The sequence below is a fragment of the Emys orbicularis genome, chromosome 1 (genome assembly GCF_028017835.1).
Source record: "Emys orbicularis isolate rEmyOrb1 chromosome 1, rEmyOrb1.hap1, whole genome shotgun sequence".
Taxonomy (NCBI): Eukaryota; Metazoa; Chordata; order Testudines; family Emydidae; genus Emys; species Emys orbicularis.
This window is the reverse complement of record NC_088683.1, coordinates 213,366,710-213,385,559: the sequence shown is the minus strand read 5'-3', so window position 1 is coordinate 213,385,559 and position 18,850 is coordinate 213,366,710. Positions and strand designations below refer to the sequence as shown.

General features: G+C 41.9%; 1 protein-coding gene across 5 annotated transcripts in view; it reads right to left on the bottom strand.

Annotated features, from left to right (window-relative positions):
• The window catches only part of CASK (calcium/calmodulin dependent serine protein kinase), a 399,622-nt gene that overhangs the window by 58,368 nt on the left and 322,404 nt on the right, over positions 1–18,850 (bottom strand). For all 5 annotated transcript variants that reach the window (XM_065423823.1, XM_065423824.1, XM_065423826.1 and 2 more), the window contains 2 exons: positions 11,547–11,624; positions 6,805–6,885 (listed from right to left, as the gene is read on the bottom strand). In XM_065423823.1, coding sequence (XP_065279895.1) covers positions 6,805–6,885; positions 11,547–11,624 — 159 coding nt within the window. The remainder of the gene's footprint in view (positions 1–6,804; positions 6,886–11,546; positions 11,625–18,850) is intronic.

Genomic DNA, 18,850 nt, shown 5'->3' with positions numbered 1-18,850 from the left:
AATGTACTTGATAAGCATATCAATTACCCTTCTAGTTACTTATAGATGCAGCATCAAAGACAGTTAGAATATCTAACTGTGAAAAGTGTAATACGTTACCAGGAGATATAATCTAGATAAAATCTAAAAATTTCTCAAGTACTTGAAGAACATTCAGTATCAGGTTTTTACACTGCATGACATCCCTCTTCTCCCTCTTTTCTCCCGTGGGGATCTCTCAGGGCCTTGAAGAGTCCCTCTATTTCACGTTTGCTTTTTTGACCTTACCATTCTTTAAGTACCTATATTATAAACAGCCTTCTGTCAAAAGCCTGGACAGGATTTACAACTGAACCAATCAATGCTGCTCCTATATCATCCCAAAGGCTGTCGAAGATTGGAGAGAAGGATTACTTTCCCACAGGGCTGAAATCCGCAAGCCTGCTCCTTACAGTGTCTGGTACTCTATAGAACTCTGCATCAGACTGGCCACACTACTCTGTAGTTAAGCATGTAGTGCTACCACTTAAAAATGTAGAGACCCATGACTTCCATGTTGAAAGACCTATGAATCACAACAGCTTGAGTTTAGCATGTCTGATTCATTTTGACAGATGAATGAGTCCCTGTGGCTGTTTAGTTTTCGATTACAGTAGTTCATTTGAATATTCTGTGTTTAAATAAGTTTTAGAAATTGAAAATGAATTTTCAAGAGTATCCATGCAAAACTTGTCTCTCAGGAGTGACGCCAAGACAATGGATGGGATTTTATGGCTACCTACAAAATTCTGCACTTGTTCCTGAAAGGCCACACCACTTTTAACATGCACTATATACTATAAAAGAGGATTGATAAACTTTTAAGGCACCTTCCTTAATTTTAAAACTAATTTGGGGAATTTGGCTTTCTATGGAGCTGATGCTGTCCTGTTTAGAGTATCTCAAGAGATAGGGGCATGTAGCTTCTGTAGTAAGATGAGGCCCTGAAATATAAACTCTTGTGTCAGAGGCCCAGTCTGAGGCCTGAAGCCTGAACCAAAGTACTTCCAGGCACTGCTAAGCAAAAGCTGGGCTGTGAGCCAGAGGCAGGCCCCGCTCACAGAAGTTGGCGAGAAGAGGGTTGTTAGAAGCAGGTGCATTCACACATAAGCGCTAATAAGAGGAACTTGTGCCAAGATGGCACCTGGACAGCCCAATACAAGGACACTCCATAGACATAACATTTTTTTTTTAAAAATTAGTGGAGATATCCTATCTCCTAGAACTGGAAGGGACCTTGAAAGGTCATCGAGTCCAGCCCCCTGCCTTCACTAGCAGGACCAAGTACTGATTTTTGCCCCAGATCCCTAAGTGGCCCCCTCAAGGATTGAACTCACAACCCTGGGTTTAGCAGGCCAATGCTCAAACCACTGAGCTATCCCTCCCCCGCACTGAGCTATCCCTCCCCCCCACTGAGCTATCCCTCCCCTAAGAACAGGCAGGTGTATCTTAAAGACAGGGTCAAAAGGACAGCATGATGGATAAATCTGTTTGTCTGAAACAACATGATCAACACCCTAATGAGCCAAGAGGCTGTACCTCAATACGTCAGTAGGGATCAGTAATCTGTCCTGTAACTGTATAAAAGTAGGTCCCGGAGTGCGCATCTTTGTCTGGCCTAGGGGGCAGTGGAAAGTCCCGCCACTGACTGAGCCGGTCCATTGCCAGGGGGCACAAATTCGTAGTATGTCTTGTAGAGTCTACGGGAAACTATTACTGTGCTTCGTTTGACAATAAACCTGGCTCGGGTTCCTTCGTACCTTACTAGAGTCTGTGGTCACTGGGGGTTCTCTCGGGGTCTGCTGTGCCAGCTATCGGCGCAGAACTGGGGCAGCACACAGAGGGAACACGCACGCAGCCGACTGTTATCATCATCGAACAAGAGCAGAGCACCACACCGGTAGCTACTGACAACAGCTCCTATCGCTCAAGATACTCAAAACAGGAAGATCCTAATTCTCAGATTTTTCTAACATTTCAAACCTACTGCCAGTCCAAACACTATTTTTAATTAAATATTTAATGGCATCTGTTTCTGTTATTAACTTTTTAAACTCCAACAATGGGCTCATACTTCCAGCTATTTCGTCAATGCTCCATACCTTACGTGACTGTTCATTTTATCTAGATTTACAGAGATCTTGACTACACACAGAAGCTGAATCAATTTAACTAAAATTGGTTTTTAAATTGATTTAGTTAAACTGGTGCAAAGAGGGGTGTGGTCACTCGTAAGCTGCCTTGTATGTGACTATCAATTTAGCTTAATTTGGTAACTGACAAGATCAGATTCTCTTTTTCATTTTTATCCCCACAAATTCCTGAAAACTGTCCATTTGACTGTGTGACACAAGCAGCCCTGAGTAGAAGACAAAAACATATCTTATGTGCAAGTTAGCATTTGTTTTGTCTGTCTTTCTAGAATGTGTGTTTTTGGGTGTGTACTTGACTTTGTGCATAGATGACCTTTAACAGAATAGTCTGCTATGGTTTCCTGAACCCAATTAGTAAAAGATTGCTTTCTATCCTCTGTTCTAAGGGTGAAATATTTGTTCAGGCAAATCAGCAAGTAGAGTCATCTGATTGTGTCCATTATATGCCCTGCCCCTAACAATGCCTTTTCTTAACAAGATTCCAAGTGATATATTTCTGTTTTCTAAAGCAACATTAAACCAAAACATCATAACATAATTGTATTTGATTTGAACAATTAGCTTTTAATGACTGGATTAATACAACACTTGTGTGTAGGCAAAATAAACGATGATAAATATTTGCAAGGTTTGTTACTATATTTGATGATTTACATCTGTGCCTCCATAAACACACATAGATAATACAATTGTGAGAACACCTATTTCTGTATTGCACTAAACTGAATTTCACCGAAATATTTAATCTAAAGCATAGTTTCCCTTTAAACTACACAATTTCCTCTGTTATGGTTTGTTGTTACAGTATGGTCGTGTTTTCCTGGTTCTTTTCCCTTTGTGGACCATATGGGTCCTGAAAGAATTCTAAGTATTGTGGCAGAAGTTATAAATGCTGTTTCCCACTACATTTCTGTATCATTCACTGCAACGAACAATGAAGGAAGATACATAGTGATGGATGCACTATAAATACCTAAATATATAAAATGCAAAATCCCCCTGTGCGGGAAAACATTTCAAATGTTGCCACATGAATAGATGCAAAAGAACAGTCCAGTTTGCAGATATCACCGCTGTTCACATTTACTGTTATAGCGGTACAAAGAAAATAATCTCTTTGAAATTACTCTCCAGCAGGACAAACACTTGCTAATCCCTGAAATGGTTCCTAAACTAATCACTTCCTAGAAAGCATACATTTAAAACCAACATTTATCTGGTTATATTTTTAAAAATTTATATCCATATTTTAAGAAAATTCAGACAGGCTCCAACCATGCAGTAGCAGCTGAATTATCTCATTTGTAATCATTGGGCAGGCAACGATTAAACAAACATTTAAAAAACTCCCAGAATGAGAAATATGAAAGGCTAACTTTGAGCCTGTACCTCCCGCAAGTAATAATGTACCGTACTTAAAAACACACTAATGCATATATAGCCCCTGTAAAAAATACAACCAGATAAATGTAAGCATTCTAGGAAGTTATTAGTTTAGGAACCATTTCAGAGATTAGCAAGTGTTTGTCCTGCTGGAGAGTCATTTCAAATAAATTATTTTTGAGCAGACTCACAAGAGTCCCTTGGCAATGAATGTGGAAATGTATTTTAATGCGTTTTAGACATTTTTTTTTTGTTAACTTTTGACAAAAGTTGGATAGAGTAGCCATCTACAGCCGATGCCTCTGTATTAGGTACATGAAATGATTGTGTGCTCTCTTAGAAAAACAAAGAGAAAGTGATGTTCTGAAGTGCAGCAACTTCTGCCTTGGGACTTTCACTCTGCTGCAGTGGCTCTTGGTTGAAATAAAAGATTCTTTAAAATGAATGACCCACACAGAATGCTCAGTGTTAATAGTAAAGCATGAACATAAGTCTTTTCAGGATTGGGCCTTATTGAGCATTAAGTTAAAAAACTTTACTGCATGACTGATTGCCAGAAGTTAGAAAAATATTTGGTATAACCAGGGGCACTCATGTTCAACACCATCTATGCTGTTTTGACCTACCTTTGCTATCTTAATTTTTGGCCTCTGTTAAAAATTATTGATTCTGGTATCACATTCCTCAGATAATGAAGCTTACAAGCCTAAACCTTACAACCTAAATACACACTAGCTTAAGACATGTGATCCTACTGACTATACCATATGTCCTGACTCTCAGTGCATTAGACTGCAATGATATAGCAACTAGAATATATTTTATTTTACTAAGCTTTCTAACGGCATACTGAAAATAGGCTGACGGTATAACACTTTGTACTGTTATTTCTACTTACATTGCTCGCATACAGTGTTAATAATTAATATGTTTTCAAATATTTTGTTCTCTCACTCCACCATTACCTAATGTGGTTTTCAAGCATCAGCGAAGCATGGCAGAGTGCCAATTATATGTCAAATGATTTCGTTTATAAGGTCAGTAGCCCCAAAATGATTCACTGGATTGCATTTTTTAGGATTAACAAGTTGTCTTTGATAATGTGTTTTAATATCATTAGTCAGAGAGTGTACCATATTTGTTTACAGTAACTCTTTAAAATTCTCAGAGTATAGAGAATTATCTATAAATTAAAACCAAAAGGCAGAGACTAAAATTACAGATTCTGGCTATCTAATTAATGAATTACATCTAGTTTAAACATAATTTCTGCTCAGTCCCCTGTGAGGTCTACTGACTTATGTCCACTGGGACACAGATGAGGTGCCTAGGGGTTTAGCTCATCTATCTTGATGTCTTAAACTGCGGGAGAAGGATTCACATTTTTCACAAATAAAGAGTAAGTATTTCATTTTTGCAATGAAGATTTTTTACAGCTTCTCTTTGCTTAGAAATAACCCTCCATCAATATAATTTAAACACTTTAAAAGGGAAATCAGTCTTTTATTCCGCATCAAAAACATTTAAAAAAGAATTGTTGCAAGAGTTTTCTGACAGCTGGTCTTAAAAAATGTCTATGAGCACTTTAGCTTAATTATTTTTTATATAAAAGTAGTTTTCTGATGCATAACACTCTGCCTGTCATTTGACTCAATTTGAAAATCTTTAATAGATTATTATTATTTGGGGATTACTTTGAAAACGGTGTGCACATAAAAGCAGATCAGCTAGCCTTCCAAACTGCCATCTAATCACATACATTATTGACTTCTGTCTGCTTTTACTTCTGATGTCTTTGCAATAAATCCAAGATACGTATTACATGGGGGGGAAAAAAGTTGAATCAGGATAAGCCACTTAATAGAAAAGTTGGGCAATAGTCAGTACCATTTCTTATTTTTACTGCTTCATTCCCTTCCCACAATAAGCTTGGCAGTCATAATGTCTCATTTTTTCTATTGTAGACAACTGTCTACTAAAGCAGAGCTGGTTCTGCTACCATTATTAGAGTGGGTATGGCCATCAGGCAAATGGCACACCAAGCAGCTGAGGTACAGAACTACTCTGATCTTCAAAGAATCCAGCTGGAATGCTACAGGCTGGAACCTGAAGCCTCTGCAGGCTTCATCTGCCTATTAAATTAAGGTGGTTGCAATTTGCTTTATTTTATGAAAATCTGGTGCTGTTTTCTGGTTGGCTTTGTGGTGTTTTTTTTGTTTTTGTTTTAATTTTTGTGTGTGTGCAAATTGCCAATTCAGCCCTCAGCTGGGCAAAATCTTGGTAACGCCTTACATTCATTCTTTGGGTTAGAGACTCACACAGTGATTTCAGTGAGAGTTTTGGGTGCTCAGACCCCTGAACATAAGGCCATCACTGCCCCCAAAATAAAAATGTGTGAAATATACCAGATAGTTTATCTTAGGTACAAAATTCCAAATTCATTGAACTGTACCACCCATCTGACTCACCTCAATCTAGATTTAAATATAGGAAACATTCTAAAAGCGAATAAACACTTTTGCCCAACACAGGTTTGGAAGAAAGGAGGATCCTCACCATGTCTTCCTGGGATCCACAGGTTCCTTTCTCCATTTTACATCCCTCTCAGCTCCCAAAACAAGTCCCCGGAACTGGGAATCTAACTTAGATTACTCACGTGGTAGTATGAAGGACAAACCACAGAGCTACTAGGCTGGGTGAAATAGTTTTAACAGGCTATTGAGCCAAAGAATGTCACTGCTAACAACATGAACTGATTTTGTTTAAAAAAGGATTCCATTCTACCCTATTTTTGTAAGATTTCGTAATGGACAGTTCCATTGCTTTGTGAGTGTGTTCACTCAGTGCTACTGATGTCTGTTAGATTTGAGTTACCTTTATTGTCAGTCTCTTTAGATTTTTCTTACTAGTTTCTCTTATTATTTTCTTTTAAAAAACAAACATTTTAAGGAATAACACCCTTATCTGATGAGCTCAAACCTGCAAAATAGCCCTGTCTGCAAACTGCAATTCTCCTCATGACAAGCAGCAAACAAACAATGGTCCCTCAGTGTAGCAAGCACTATGCATTAGCCCCATAACAGTATCAGCTGCTCTGCTAGCTTAGCACATTAGAAATGCTGATTAAATATATATTTGTGTGCAGTTAACTATACTTTTGTTTTGTTGCTTATAGGCTTTAGATAGTACATTCTTGGCTGATGTTCCATGAGGAATGTTTTTAAGAACAGCCAAAGTAGTATTTGCTTACCATGAAATGAGGTTGTGTTAAAATACGTTTTAGCTCTTTTGCATCATTGTTCTCTGGGTAACATGAAATTTCTTCCAATACCTGCAAAACAAACAGCACAGATGTCAGTAAAGCTAACTGCTCTCTATTCTTTCACAAAACTGTAAAAAGCATACTTTACTCTGGTTGGTCATAATCCCTGTAGCACCAACACGATCAATGGGTTATGACAGTAAAGGGTCTTTGAGAAAGGGAACTTTTTTCAAAAAGAATAAAATATTACATATTGATGTCTCTCTTTGCTAATGAAAGAACAGATTTAAAGAAAGCAGAGTCTCTCTTCTCAAACTGAAAATATTCTTTAAAAGGTCATTATTGCAACTGCAGAAGTAAAGTGTTAACCAGCAACTATATAAGTCGCTCTTATCAACCTCTGCTTCCATGCCTGAATAGGGGCTAAGAAACATTAAAATAGAATTAAAAACATGTATAAAATCTTGAATTATCCAGATTAAAACACTGTTTCTGCAAATTAAATGGTTAAAAAATATGAACCGCAGATGGTCCATCTGTTATACCACCACAAAACTCACGATTCTATAAAAAGAAAAGAGCATTTCATCTCATGACTGGGGCAAAAAAGGAAATGTATTTTAACTCAGTCCCTTACAGTCTGATATTTTCAATTTTATTCTCAACAGTCAGCTGTCTGGATGGCGGAAACAGAGCACTCTGCTTCTGGCAGCGGTGCCAGAGATTAATTGGTAGGAAATTCTGCAGAGCAATGTGTTGGCACAAACACTCCCTCCCACCACTGAGGATAGGATCTCCTCCTCAAATCACACTCTCTCATCTTTCCACAGAAGGGTAAACAGGATGCATTTTTAAACTCCAGCATTCTGCTAAAGCTGCATTTTAGCTCTCATGGTTGAACGTGCAAGATACACAACTCAATTTTGTCATATGGGCATGAGTCACTATACTTATTGTGGGCTGAATAAGTTATTCTGAGTATTTGCACATTTTTATATCTAGTCTCACTTACTGGTGGATTGTAGGTTGCAGGGCTGTCCGTAGGGAAAATGGCACCCTGGGCGAACTTGTATTTTGGCATCCTTTCTTTGAGTTTGAGACCAGCAGTGTGGGGTGCACGGTGCGAGGACCAGCTCCTGGCCCCAGAGCCCAGCCGGGCTGCACAGGGAGGAGTTTCTGAGCCCGGGGGCTTCCCTGACCATGCCCCCACAACTGTCTAACAGGAGGAGAGCCTGCGGGAAGGGGGGACCCAGGGCTGGCCTGCTGGATCTGCAGGGGCAAGCCCCGCTGCCTGCACCTCCCCACCAGGCTGGCAGCTCCAGGCGGGCCTGTCCACCCTCCTGGCCTGGCTGGCCAGGGGCTCCAGTCCCCTGGCTCTCCCGCACTTAGACCAGGCTCGCCAGCTTGTGGCACTTGGATGGCAGCCCCGACCACAGCACCTAGGGTGATCACCCATGTCGCCTATCCATAAGGCCGGCCCTGGTAGGTTGTAGTTACATGTATAAACCACACAGGATTTAAAAGGAGAATAGATTCCATACGCTCTAGAAGTTTCTGAAATGCACATTTGAGTCTTATTTCCACACTGGAGTTGCTGCATTAACTTTCTGAGTATGTTTATTTTTCTGTGCTAAAAATAGACGTGTGCACCATCCTGGAATTAACAAAATTAAAGGAATTCAGATACTGACAAGCTTCCCATTCTTTTTTCTAAGTAAACTGCAAAATGATTAATTTGGTGCCTGCAAAGATTCTTTTAGTGCCTGGTAAGGGATAATTTGCTTGTTTTTAAGGTATATAAGATCAAAATTGGTAAAACATAACATCAGCTGGGAAAGGAATACTAGATTGTTTTCATGTGATATATTTTATATTGCATAGAAGCCTTCATCTTGTGGTAATCATCTATTTAAAACATTAATTTTGGCCTAACTTTCAGCCTCAACTTTAATGTGTCTGCAATGTTTGGAATCATTAGGAAAAGGATAGACAATAAGACAGAAAATATCGTATTGCCTGTATATAAATCCGTAGTACGCTCACATCTTGAATACTGTATGCAGATATGGTCGCCCCATCTCAAAAAAACAATATACTAGAATTGGACAAGGTACAGAAAAGGACAACAAAAATGATTAGGGGTATGGAATAGCTTCCATATTAGGAGAGATTAATAAGACTGGGACTTTTCAGCTTGGAAAAGAGACGACTAAGGGGGGATATGATAGAGATTTATAAAATCATGACTGGTGTGGAGAAAATAAATAAGGAAGTGTTATTTCCTCCTTCTCATAACACATGAACTAAGGGTCATCAAATGAAATTAATAAGTAGCAAGTCTAAAACAAACAAAAGGAAGTATTTCTTCATACATATACCTTTTAGCAACTACTAGTAATTTCCCAACCCAGTCTGATTTTTGCAGAGCATACTTTATTGCCCTCATGTATTGGTTGTGTAGGGACATTTTCGCCAAGCTGTATTGGTTTTGTAGGGAAATACTGAGAACCCAAATTAGGATCACTAAAGGTATTTGAAAGCTGTGAGACATGGCCAGAAAGGGTTAAACAGCTTGCAGATTCAACCTTTAAAGACATATTAGAGAAGTATATAAATGGTAAGTAGGACTATTCCTTAGAAATAGTTAACCTAGTTATGTTAAATAGACTAGAGTTTTGAAATGCAATCCTGTATTGTTAGAGAATTGGAGGTAATACTAATTGTATGTGTTTACTTATATCTTGTTAGATGTTAACCATGTAAATAGACAGTTCCTGTGTATTATTATAGCTATTGATTCAGAGGTCAAAAGGAAATATTAACATTTAGATGAAACGTAGGTGTGATAAGGTCATTGTCTATATTTCACTTTAAGGTTTGTGGTTAATTGTTTATAAACTGCTTAATGGATAATTACCTTATGCTGATGGATGCAACTAGTTACTTGGGTATGCATAGAGACCAGGTAGTTCTACTTCAAAGCTGCTATTCTTCACCCAAGGAACACCTGCTGTGAAGAGGCTATCATAACCTAGCAGAAAGCTGTATAAAGGACTCTTGGGTCCTTTCATCTTGGATCTGCTTGAGCTTTATTTCGGGGGAAGTTTGAGTCGTAAGACTGAGATCTCCAGTCCCATCTGGATCGCCCTGGATATTAAACATTGGACTGAAACTATGGACTAATTCTAAGATCTCTTTGCAACTCCAAAGCTCACCATCTCTACTATGAAACTGATCTCAGAACTGTACTCATGTCTGTATGTATAATGATCTTTTAACCAATACTCACTCGCTCATTTTTTTTTAGTTAATAAGAATTCGATGCAAGTGTGTATTTGGGTAAGATCTGAAATATTTATTACCCTGGGAGATAATGTGTCCGATCCTTTGGGATTGGTAGAACTTTCACATTTGACTCGGCTGTCTGGGAGGAAGCTCAAAGGCTGGGTTGCTTTTAAGGGAACTGTGTTTTGGCTTCTCTGTAACCAGTAAGACATTGTAGAAGCTGTTTAGTGCTGGCTTGGTAAATCTAAGTATTGGAACATCCACCAGTTTTGGTGATTGTCTTCCCCATTCTTTGCAGTTTTCCCTAATTGAGCAACCTCAGTGTGGCCCCCACCCTGGTCACAAAGGCATTCAGGTATAAAATGTGCTGCAGGGCTCATAGGCATTTGTCAGTGGACTTGTCTGCTCCCTCTAACACAGGGAGAACCCCTGTGCTTGCATTGTACTGTATGGCCAGCTCCCCCTACACAGCTCACCACTTCTTCACTGCTGTAGGGAAGCTGAGTAATGCTCTCTACAGAGTTGGTAGGGGTGCCTCTTTGTGGACCCTCTACCTCCTTTTCTCTGCCTGTAGCTGCAAGCACAGGCTCCTCTGAGAGGCTCCTGACCTGTAGAGGCTCTAGGAGCAGTTAACCTTCCAGACTCTGCTGTCCCACACTGACACTTCTTGGGGCCAGGAACCAGCAGCCCCCAATCTACTCCATACTCCAGAGAAGCATGAGTGTGGCTGGATAAGAGCAATTTGATGGAAGGTATATAAGACTGATGTGGGGAAGTGGGAGAAGGGATAGATTTGAATGGACAAAGACATAAAATGTCTCACCGGGTAAAATTGTGAGGGCTGCTCAGAAGGTATACCTGGGCTGTTAAAGTCTGCCAATCTGGCACAAAGACATGTTTCAATAAAAAGTAGTTAGGGAAACAGGAGAGAAACCTTCCAGGGAAATGTCAGTGTGACTTTTTGAGTCATATGTCCTACTGCTCTGCATCTGATTTCCCTCCTCCCCGCTTTTTGGCATTAAACTAACTTTTGATGCAGATACAATAAATAGCAAGCAAATCTGGATTAGATTAATAGACATTTCTAAAGAAAAGTGTGATTTGAGAAATTATACAAGCTTCAAACTTTTGCTGTATTCAAACCCACTGAATATAAAATATATGCAAATGATCACACTTGTCCAAGGACAAAGCTCCTCTTTTTTATATCCCTACTGACAAGTCAGAGGTTATATGATGAGGCTTCATAATGAAAACATTCCTTACAGTCTGGGAAATGATAAATTTACAAAGCATGCCATATAACCAAGGGTAAAAACATTTTCAGTCAGGCAAATTTAGGAGCCAGACTAGAGCATCGGCACTATATCTATGATGAAATAATTTCACATTAAACAAACAAAATAAAAGTCTGAAAGTCTCAAATGCATTTCAAAACCACTTACCTCTTTGGCTCTCTGTACAGCATCACTTGGAGGATTCCTGATTTGTGGTGAAGATTTTGTGTTAATTTTATCATAAAGCTGAAATGAAAAGGAAATAGAATACTGTAATCGTGTGCTACTTTGTTAGTGTTCAACATAACTGAATCCAACAGCCTATATACAATAACATGGTTAAAATATCTGTGTTAAACTACAAGCCTCACAGTGTTTTATGTACAAGTTTAGCAAACAAACTATTTAAAAAAAAAAAACATTTTCTGAACACAGTGCCATCCATTCAAAATGTACAGGATATCATGGGAAAGTTTAGAGAGGTTGTGGGATTTTCTGTGCTTCCCATGCATTTTCAATAGGAGACTCTGGGAACCACAACAACACTTGTGCAAATATTTCTGTGAACTTTGAATAAGTGGCACTATAACTCATGATAAATCATACATTGTTAAATATTTTAAATTAATCCAGAATTCTCACTTTTTCCAACAAATCAAATGCCAAGTACTCCAAATATTATACAAATTTTAACTAAAGTTCATAGCATGAGAGAATGCACCTTAAGACAGAAAAGCTTTTCAAATTAATTGCTACAGAAAGCCAAGTCTTGGGAAAAGTGCAAAATTACTCCTTCCAGGAAGGAATGTTCAAACAAAGGATTATCCTCTCTTTACCAGGATTTTCTATCAACAGTATCAATACCAGCATGTTTAAATATGAAATCAAAGACTTTCACTTCTCATCTATTTTAGAAAATATTTTTGAAAAACCTAAATAAAAAAAATACAAAGACAAGAAAGAGCTGACTACCTACGTTCAGCCCTCCCAAAGTGTGCCTGGTTTAAGGGAATAATCATATATTTCAGAAATGAATAAGCCATATATTTAATTCCTTCAACCTGAAGCATTCAGTATGTCGTATTTGCTTTAAACACAGTACAGAGATCTTTTCTGAATAATCCCCAGCTCCATCAGATTACTAGTATAGAATGTGACTTTGTAAACAGAAATGATCCAGCATATTTTAAATAGATTTTTAACGAAAGGTGCCTTCTTATAAATATAGGAAAGTACTCTACATTTACAAACCTACAAAATACATGAAGTCGTGGTATTAGGCACAGGCGCTGGCTTCCTTCTTGCCCCAGGGGGTGCTCAACCACTGCTCCGCCCCAAGCCCTCACTCCACCCCACCTCTTACCACCCCTGCTCCACCCCCACCACCTCTCTTCCTGCCCAGTTCCACCCCCTCCCCCAAGAGTGCCCTGTTCCCACTCCTCTCCCTCCCCCCCCAGCGCCTCCTGCACAGCTAATCTTATGGCCCTGGTATCTGTCTGCTCAAAATTAGCAGACAGCCTATTTGCCTCCCTGCCTCGCTCCTGTGGAAACTTTGCCTCACAGATATTACTGAGCACACAGCAAGCAGCTATAACCATGGGGATATTACTTTCAATGAGGTCTAATGAGCAAATTGTGCCAGCGACTCTTTAAATGGCCAAAGGCCCATTCAACCACCATTCTGCACTTGTTGGAGCCCATTGTTGAGCAACCCGTGCTGCTGTCCAGGTGTCTGGTGTCCGGCTCCATGAGCCATGGGAGTAAGGGGTAGTCAGGGTCTCCCAGGATCACTGTTGGCATTTCAATGTCACCAACGGTTATTTTGTGTTCCAGAAAGAAAGTCCCTGCTTCCTGCTTTCTGAACAGACTTGTGTTCTTAAAGATGCGTGTGCATGCCCCTTCCCGAAGCATCCCACCTTGATGTTGATAAAACACTCCGGTAATCCACCAGTGCTTGCAGCACCATTGAAAAGTATCCCTTTCTGTTTATGTTCTCTTTCGCAAGGTGATCTGGTGCCAAGCTAGGGATATGCGTGCCATCTATCGCCCCACCGCAGTTAGGGAACCCCATTACGGCCAAACCATCCAGGATCTCCTGCACATTGCTCAGTCACTACCCTTCTGAGCAAAAGGCAATTAATGGCCCTGCTTGGATCACAACAGGCCCTACAGTGGATTGACCAACTCCACATTGATTCTCCCACTGATCAGTAGCAATCTGGCATTGCAAGCTTCTACACAGTGTTCACCACTCGCTTTTCCAGTATCAAAGCAGGTCTCCTTTTAGTGCAGGGCTGGGGAGAGCTCCGCACAGTTTCTGGCAAGCGGCCTTGCACATACAAAAGTTCTGCAGCCACTGATCGTCGTCCCATAACTGGATAACAATGCGATCCCATCAGTCAGTGCTTGGTTCCCAGGACCAGAAATGGCACTCCACTGCATTCAGCTGCTGCGCAACTGCCAACGGCAACTGGGAATTGTTTTGTTCTATGGTTTCCAGCAGGGCTGCTTGAAGTACATTGCCATGTTCCATGCAGCAGTTCCCCTCCTAGCTCTGGAAACACTGCAGGATAAGGCAATGTGATATTTGTAATGCTCACAATAGTGCACAGCAGAGCGCGGGCCATGCTTCTTGGGATATGGCATATGTGTGGCTATGCCAGCCTTTCGAAAAAAAGGCACAAAATATTATGGGTTCCAGTTGAAATCGGGGAGCCAGGGAGAAAACTGCATCATGGGACATTGAAGCCATGTTCCCAGTCCCCCCTGGGAGGCATTGCAAGGTCTTGTCAAAACCCCCTGCGGCGAGTTGCACTGTGGTATAGCTGCTCACAGTGCACTGGTGTGGACAGGCACCACTGACTTAGTTACTGCGGCGGCTGGATGTCGACTTAACTGATGTCGACTTAAGTTTGTAGTATAGACATGCCTCTAGTCTTTGCAGTCTAGATAACATTCTTTTATCATAGTTTGTGTAATTCTATGCCTGTCACATACTTTACAGAAAATGCATTTGAGAAAGGTTTTTAGGGTGTTAAAAAAATGTCTGGGTGCTATTTTGCCCATACTTTTTCCCTTTGCTTCTCAAGTGTGAATCAGAGAAAAAAGGTATGCAATTTTTAGAGGTTTTAAAACCTAATATATCTTTTTTATGAATAAAAATGTCATGACTTAAAATTCTATTATCGGAGGGTTTTCCAGGTCTAGAACCAAGTGCTGTGCGCTCCACTGGAAAGCTGCGAATATTCTCTTTGCCAGACTAACTTGATCAATATCTTTCTTTGATAATGTAAATAATTCTCTAGACAAGGGAAATGTTGTAGATCGAATACATCTGGACTTCAATAAAGCATTTGATACAGTGCTACATGGGAAATTATTAGTAAGACTGCAAGTCTGTCAAGGAGGTCACGGATTCCGTGATTTTCCGTGACTTCTGCAGCAGCCGGTGCTGGCTCAGGGGCTGCCCGAGCCGGTTTGGATGTGTGGAAGGGGGCTCAGGGATAGGGGCAGGGGGTGAGCACTTACCTTGGGGAGGAGACTCCCCAGCTCCCACTGGCATAGGTGGAAAAGGGGGCAGGGGGCTCCACACACTGCCTGCACCTGCAGGCCCCGCTCCTGCAGCTCCCATTGGCTGTGGTTCCCAGCCAATTGGAGCTGCGCCTATGGAGCTTGTGCTTGTGGCAGGAACAGCAGGAGCCTCCCTGTCTGGAACTGCGGGGACACACGGAGCCTGGTAGGGAGCCTGCGAGCCCCACCAACCCCCCCCAGCACCAGCAACACGCCCTTTCCTCCCCCCCTCCCCCAGCACCAAACAGGGTCCCGGGCCATGCCCCCAGCACCGCCACCCTATGACTCCCCCCAAGTTTTAGTTAGGGGTATATAGTGAAAGTCATGGACAGGTCACAGAGAATTTTTGCTTACTGCCAGTGACTTGTCCTTAACTTTTACTAAAAATACCCATGACTAAAACATAGCCTTAATTATTAGTTACAATGGAGAATATGGGGATTAGTACAAGAATTGTAAGGTGGGTAAGGAACTGGCCAAAAGGGAGAGGACAATGAGTAGTGCTGAAAGGGGAGCCATTGGGCTGGAGGGAGGTTACTAGTGGAGTTCCTCAGGGACTGGTTTTGGGACTGATCTTATTTAATATTTTCAATAGTGACTCTGACACAAAAAGAGTGTGCTAATTAAATTTGCTGATGACACAAAGTTGGGAAACATTGTCAATTTGGAGGAGGATCAGAATATCTTACAGGAAGAACTGGATGACCTTGAGGACTAGAGAAATAGAAATGGGATGAAATTTAATAGTACAAAGTGCAAGGTCATGCGTTTAGGGATTAATAACAAGAATTTCTGCTGTAAGATGGGGGGCTCTTTAGTTGGAAACAACAGCAGAGGAGAAAAACCTTGTGTATTAGTTGATCACAGGGTGAGTGAGTATGAACCACCAATGTGGTATAACTGCAAAAAAGACAAATGCAGTCCTAGGATGTATCAGGTATTTCCACTAGAGATAGGGAAGTATTAATGCCATTGTCCAAGACACCGGTAAGACCATTCCTGGATTACTGTGTCTGATTCTGGTCACCCATGTTCAAGAAAGATGAATTCAAATTTGGAACAGAAGGGCTACTAAGATGATCAAGAGAATGGAGGGCCTAGTTTATGAGAGGAAAGTGAAAGAGATTGGCTTGTTTAGCCTAGCAAAATGAAAGCCGAGAGCAGTTATGACTGCTTTCTATAAACACATCATGGGGGCAAACTTCAGGGAAGGAGAAGAGCTTTTTAAGCTAAAGGACAATGTTGAAACAAGAACAAATGGGTATAAACTGGCCAGGAGTAAATCTAGATTAGAAATTAGAAGTCTAAGTTTCTAACCATTAGAGGAGTGAGGTCCACTAGGAGTAGTGTGGGCAAGAAACTTAACTGGTTTTAAGATGGAGCTTGATAAGTTTATAAGAGATCATATGACCTGGTTGCCTGTGATAGCAGGGGACTGGATTCAGTGACCCAGGAAGTCCCTTCAAGTCTATGTTCTTAGTTACAAAGTTATAAAGATTTGCACAACTGTGTATATTTACATTTTGAGGGTAAAACAACTTGATAAGACCTGGCTGTTTTTCAGTTTTATTTAAATATACATTAACATATGCATAACATAATTTATATTTAACAGTGTAAGACAAACACCCACCCATCACCTAACTTCAGTTGCCCTTCCTTATACATTTTAAATTTATCTCCAACAAAGATTAAAATAATGATTAGATATTTATGCAAGAGATTAGTAGCGGATGTGTTCCTGTTTTAGCTGCACTAAAAGATTTGATAATAAAGCGACCGCAAAAATAAGAGCACATAATGATATACATCTTTAAAAATATGAAATGAAGCAGCATTGGGAAAGGATGCTATTTTGTTTCACAATAACCCAAACAGAAGAAGGCACCTGCTTCCTTTTTCTGCTTTTTAATTACTAATCTGTTGGGGATGAAATCCACTCCACCTACATAAAGCGTGAGCAATGAGATGTTATAAGGGTGGAGTACAAGAGCATGTGAGATTTCTCAAATTCACACCAAAACCATGGCTAGGGTGACAGGCTGCAACAAAGCCACAGCAACTAATATTCCATCCACCTTATTGTCTGGAACAAGCGCTGCAGCACCTTCAGGATATTTGCATGTGCTGTTGGATCAAGTAGATCAGTCTGTACAACGATTTCATGGCTCCTGCTCTGGCCTACCCCTACCATGACCACGACAGCCTGGCCAATATGGGCTGGTGCGGTGATACATTCCACGGTATGCAGTGTGCAATGGTGCAGATAGCCTACTGCTTTCACTATGGATGTACACAGACATTTAGATATGCTTTATTGCATTTCATTGTTGCAGGTTTATTACTATTATTTTTGAAAATTAAAACTATAATAGTTTAATCAAAATGTAAGCATCACTGCTAGTTATTTTTATTCCTTAATTTTTAAATACCTTATTTATTTATTTATTTTACATATGTTCTTCCCTTTTACATATTATATTACACACACAAACAAGCATATACATGTACACACTTCTACTTTCAGCTGTTATTTTTAGGACATGAAAAAAAGTAACAGACTGGTTCTGAAAGTGGTCTCTCAGTTTTCACGTGGCAATGCACACTCAGATATTTGGAGGGTAGAATCAAATCCTTTATTTGTTTCAGATCTGACTTTCAACTCTAATAGCCAGACTGCTAGATTTGGGCAGAAATTTGTTGCATTTATAAAATTACGTGTGGTCAGAAAAACACATTAAGCCCCATCAACAATAACTATTCCATACTGGCCACAGAAATGGGTGAGAAGCTTTCAACCAGATAAGAACATGAGTCTGCAAGAGACAGCAGGGTCTACAGTAGGGTTACCATATTTAAGCATTAAAAAAAGAGGACACTCCATGGGTCCTGGCCCTGCCCCTTCCCCACCCCGGCCCCGCCCCTTCCCCACCCCGCCCCCGCCCCAACTCCGCCCCTTCCCCAAAGTCCCCGCCCCAACTCCTCCCCCTCCCCTGAGCGCCCCGCATTCCTCCTCCTCCCTCCCAGCCACGCGAAACAGCTGCCTGAGCGCTACCGGCTTCACGGTTGGCCGGGCAGCCCCCAGACCCTGCGCCCCCGGCCGGGTGCTTCCCCAGTGCAGCCGGAGCCCGGAGGATACTGCTCTCTCCTCTCCAGTCACACCCCTGCCCTCTCTCCAAACCTCCCGGTGGCCTCACCCAGTTAAGAGTAACAAGAGTGTAACGCAGGTGGCTGTTGGGGCTGGGGGAAGAACACTTTTGCTGCAGCAGAAAGGCACTGGGAGCACTTTCGCCCGGCTGCAAACTGCCGAGTGACACCCGATGCGAAGGGCCAGAGACCAGCCAGATCCACCAGCCCAGCCCCGCTTTCTGCACGTTGTCCAAGACCCGGCGCTGCAGCGCCCCCCGGTCTGCATCCCGCCCCCCGCCGCGGCGCTGGGTCTACTCATGCTGCTGTTGTGGCCCGACCAGTGCACCATGGCTTGGTTGTGCGCCGAGTCCCCGGTCAGCGCAAAAGTGCTGCTGCTCAGCTTCAGCTCCTCCAGCCTGAAGTGGGTGGCTTTGCCCTGCGGCTGCTCGGGGGATGCTCCTGCCGCCTCCCTGCCCTGCTGGTCCCGCTCCGCCGGGACCCCCCTGGCTCTCCTCCGCTCCGCTTGGCTCCTTCTCAGCCGGATGCCGCGGGGCACACGCCCAGCCGGGGTCCGCTCTTTGCCTTGTCGGCCCGGCAGAGTGGGCGCAGTCCCCCGGGGGGGGAGCTTGGGGCAGGCCGGGGCCAGCGGAGCACGCTGGGGATGCGCTGGGGTCGGGCTGGCTGGTCGGTTTCTCCTGGCTGGGAGCAGCCGGGGAGAGAACTTCCCCGCCAGGAACCACCTCGCCTCTTCCCCCGCGGCCCGGCCACCCGGG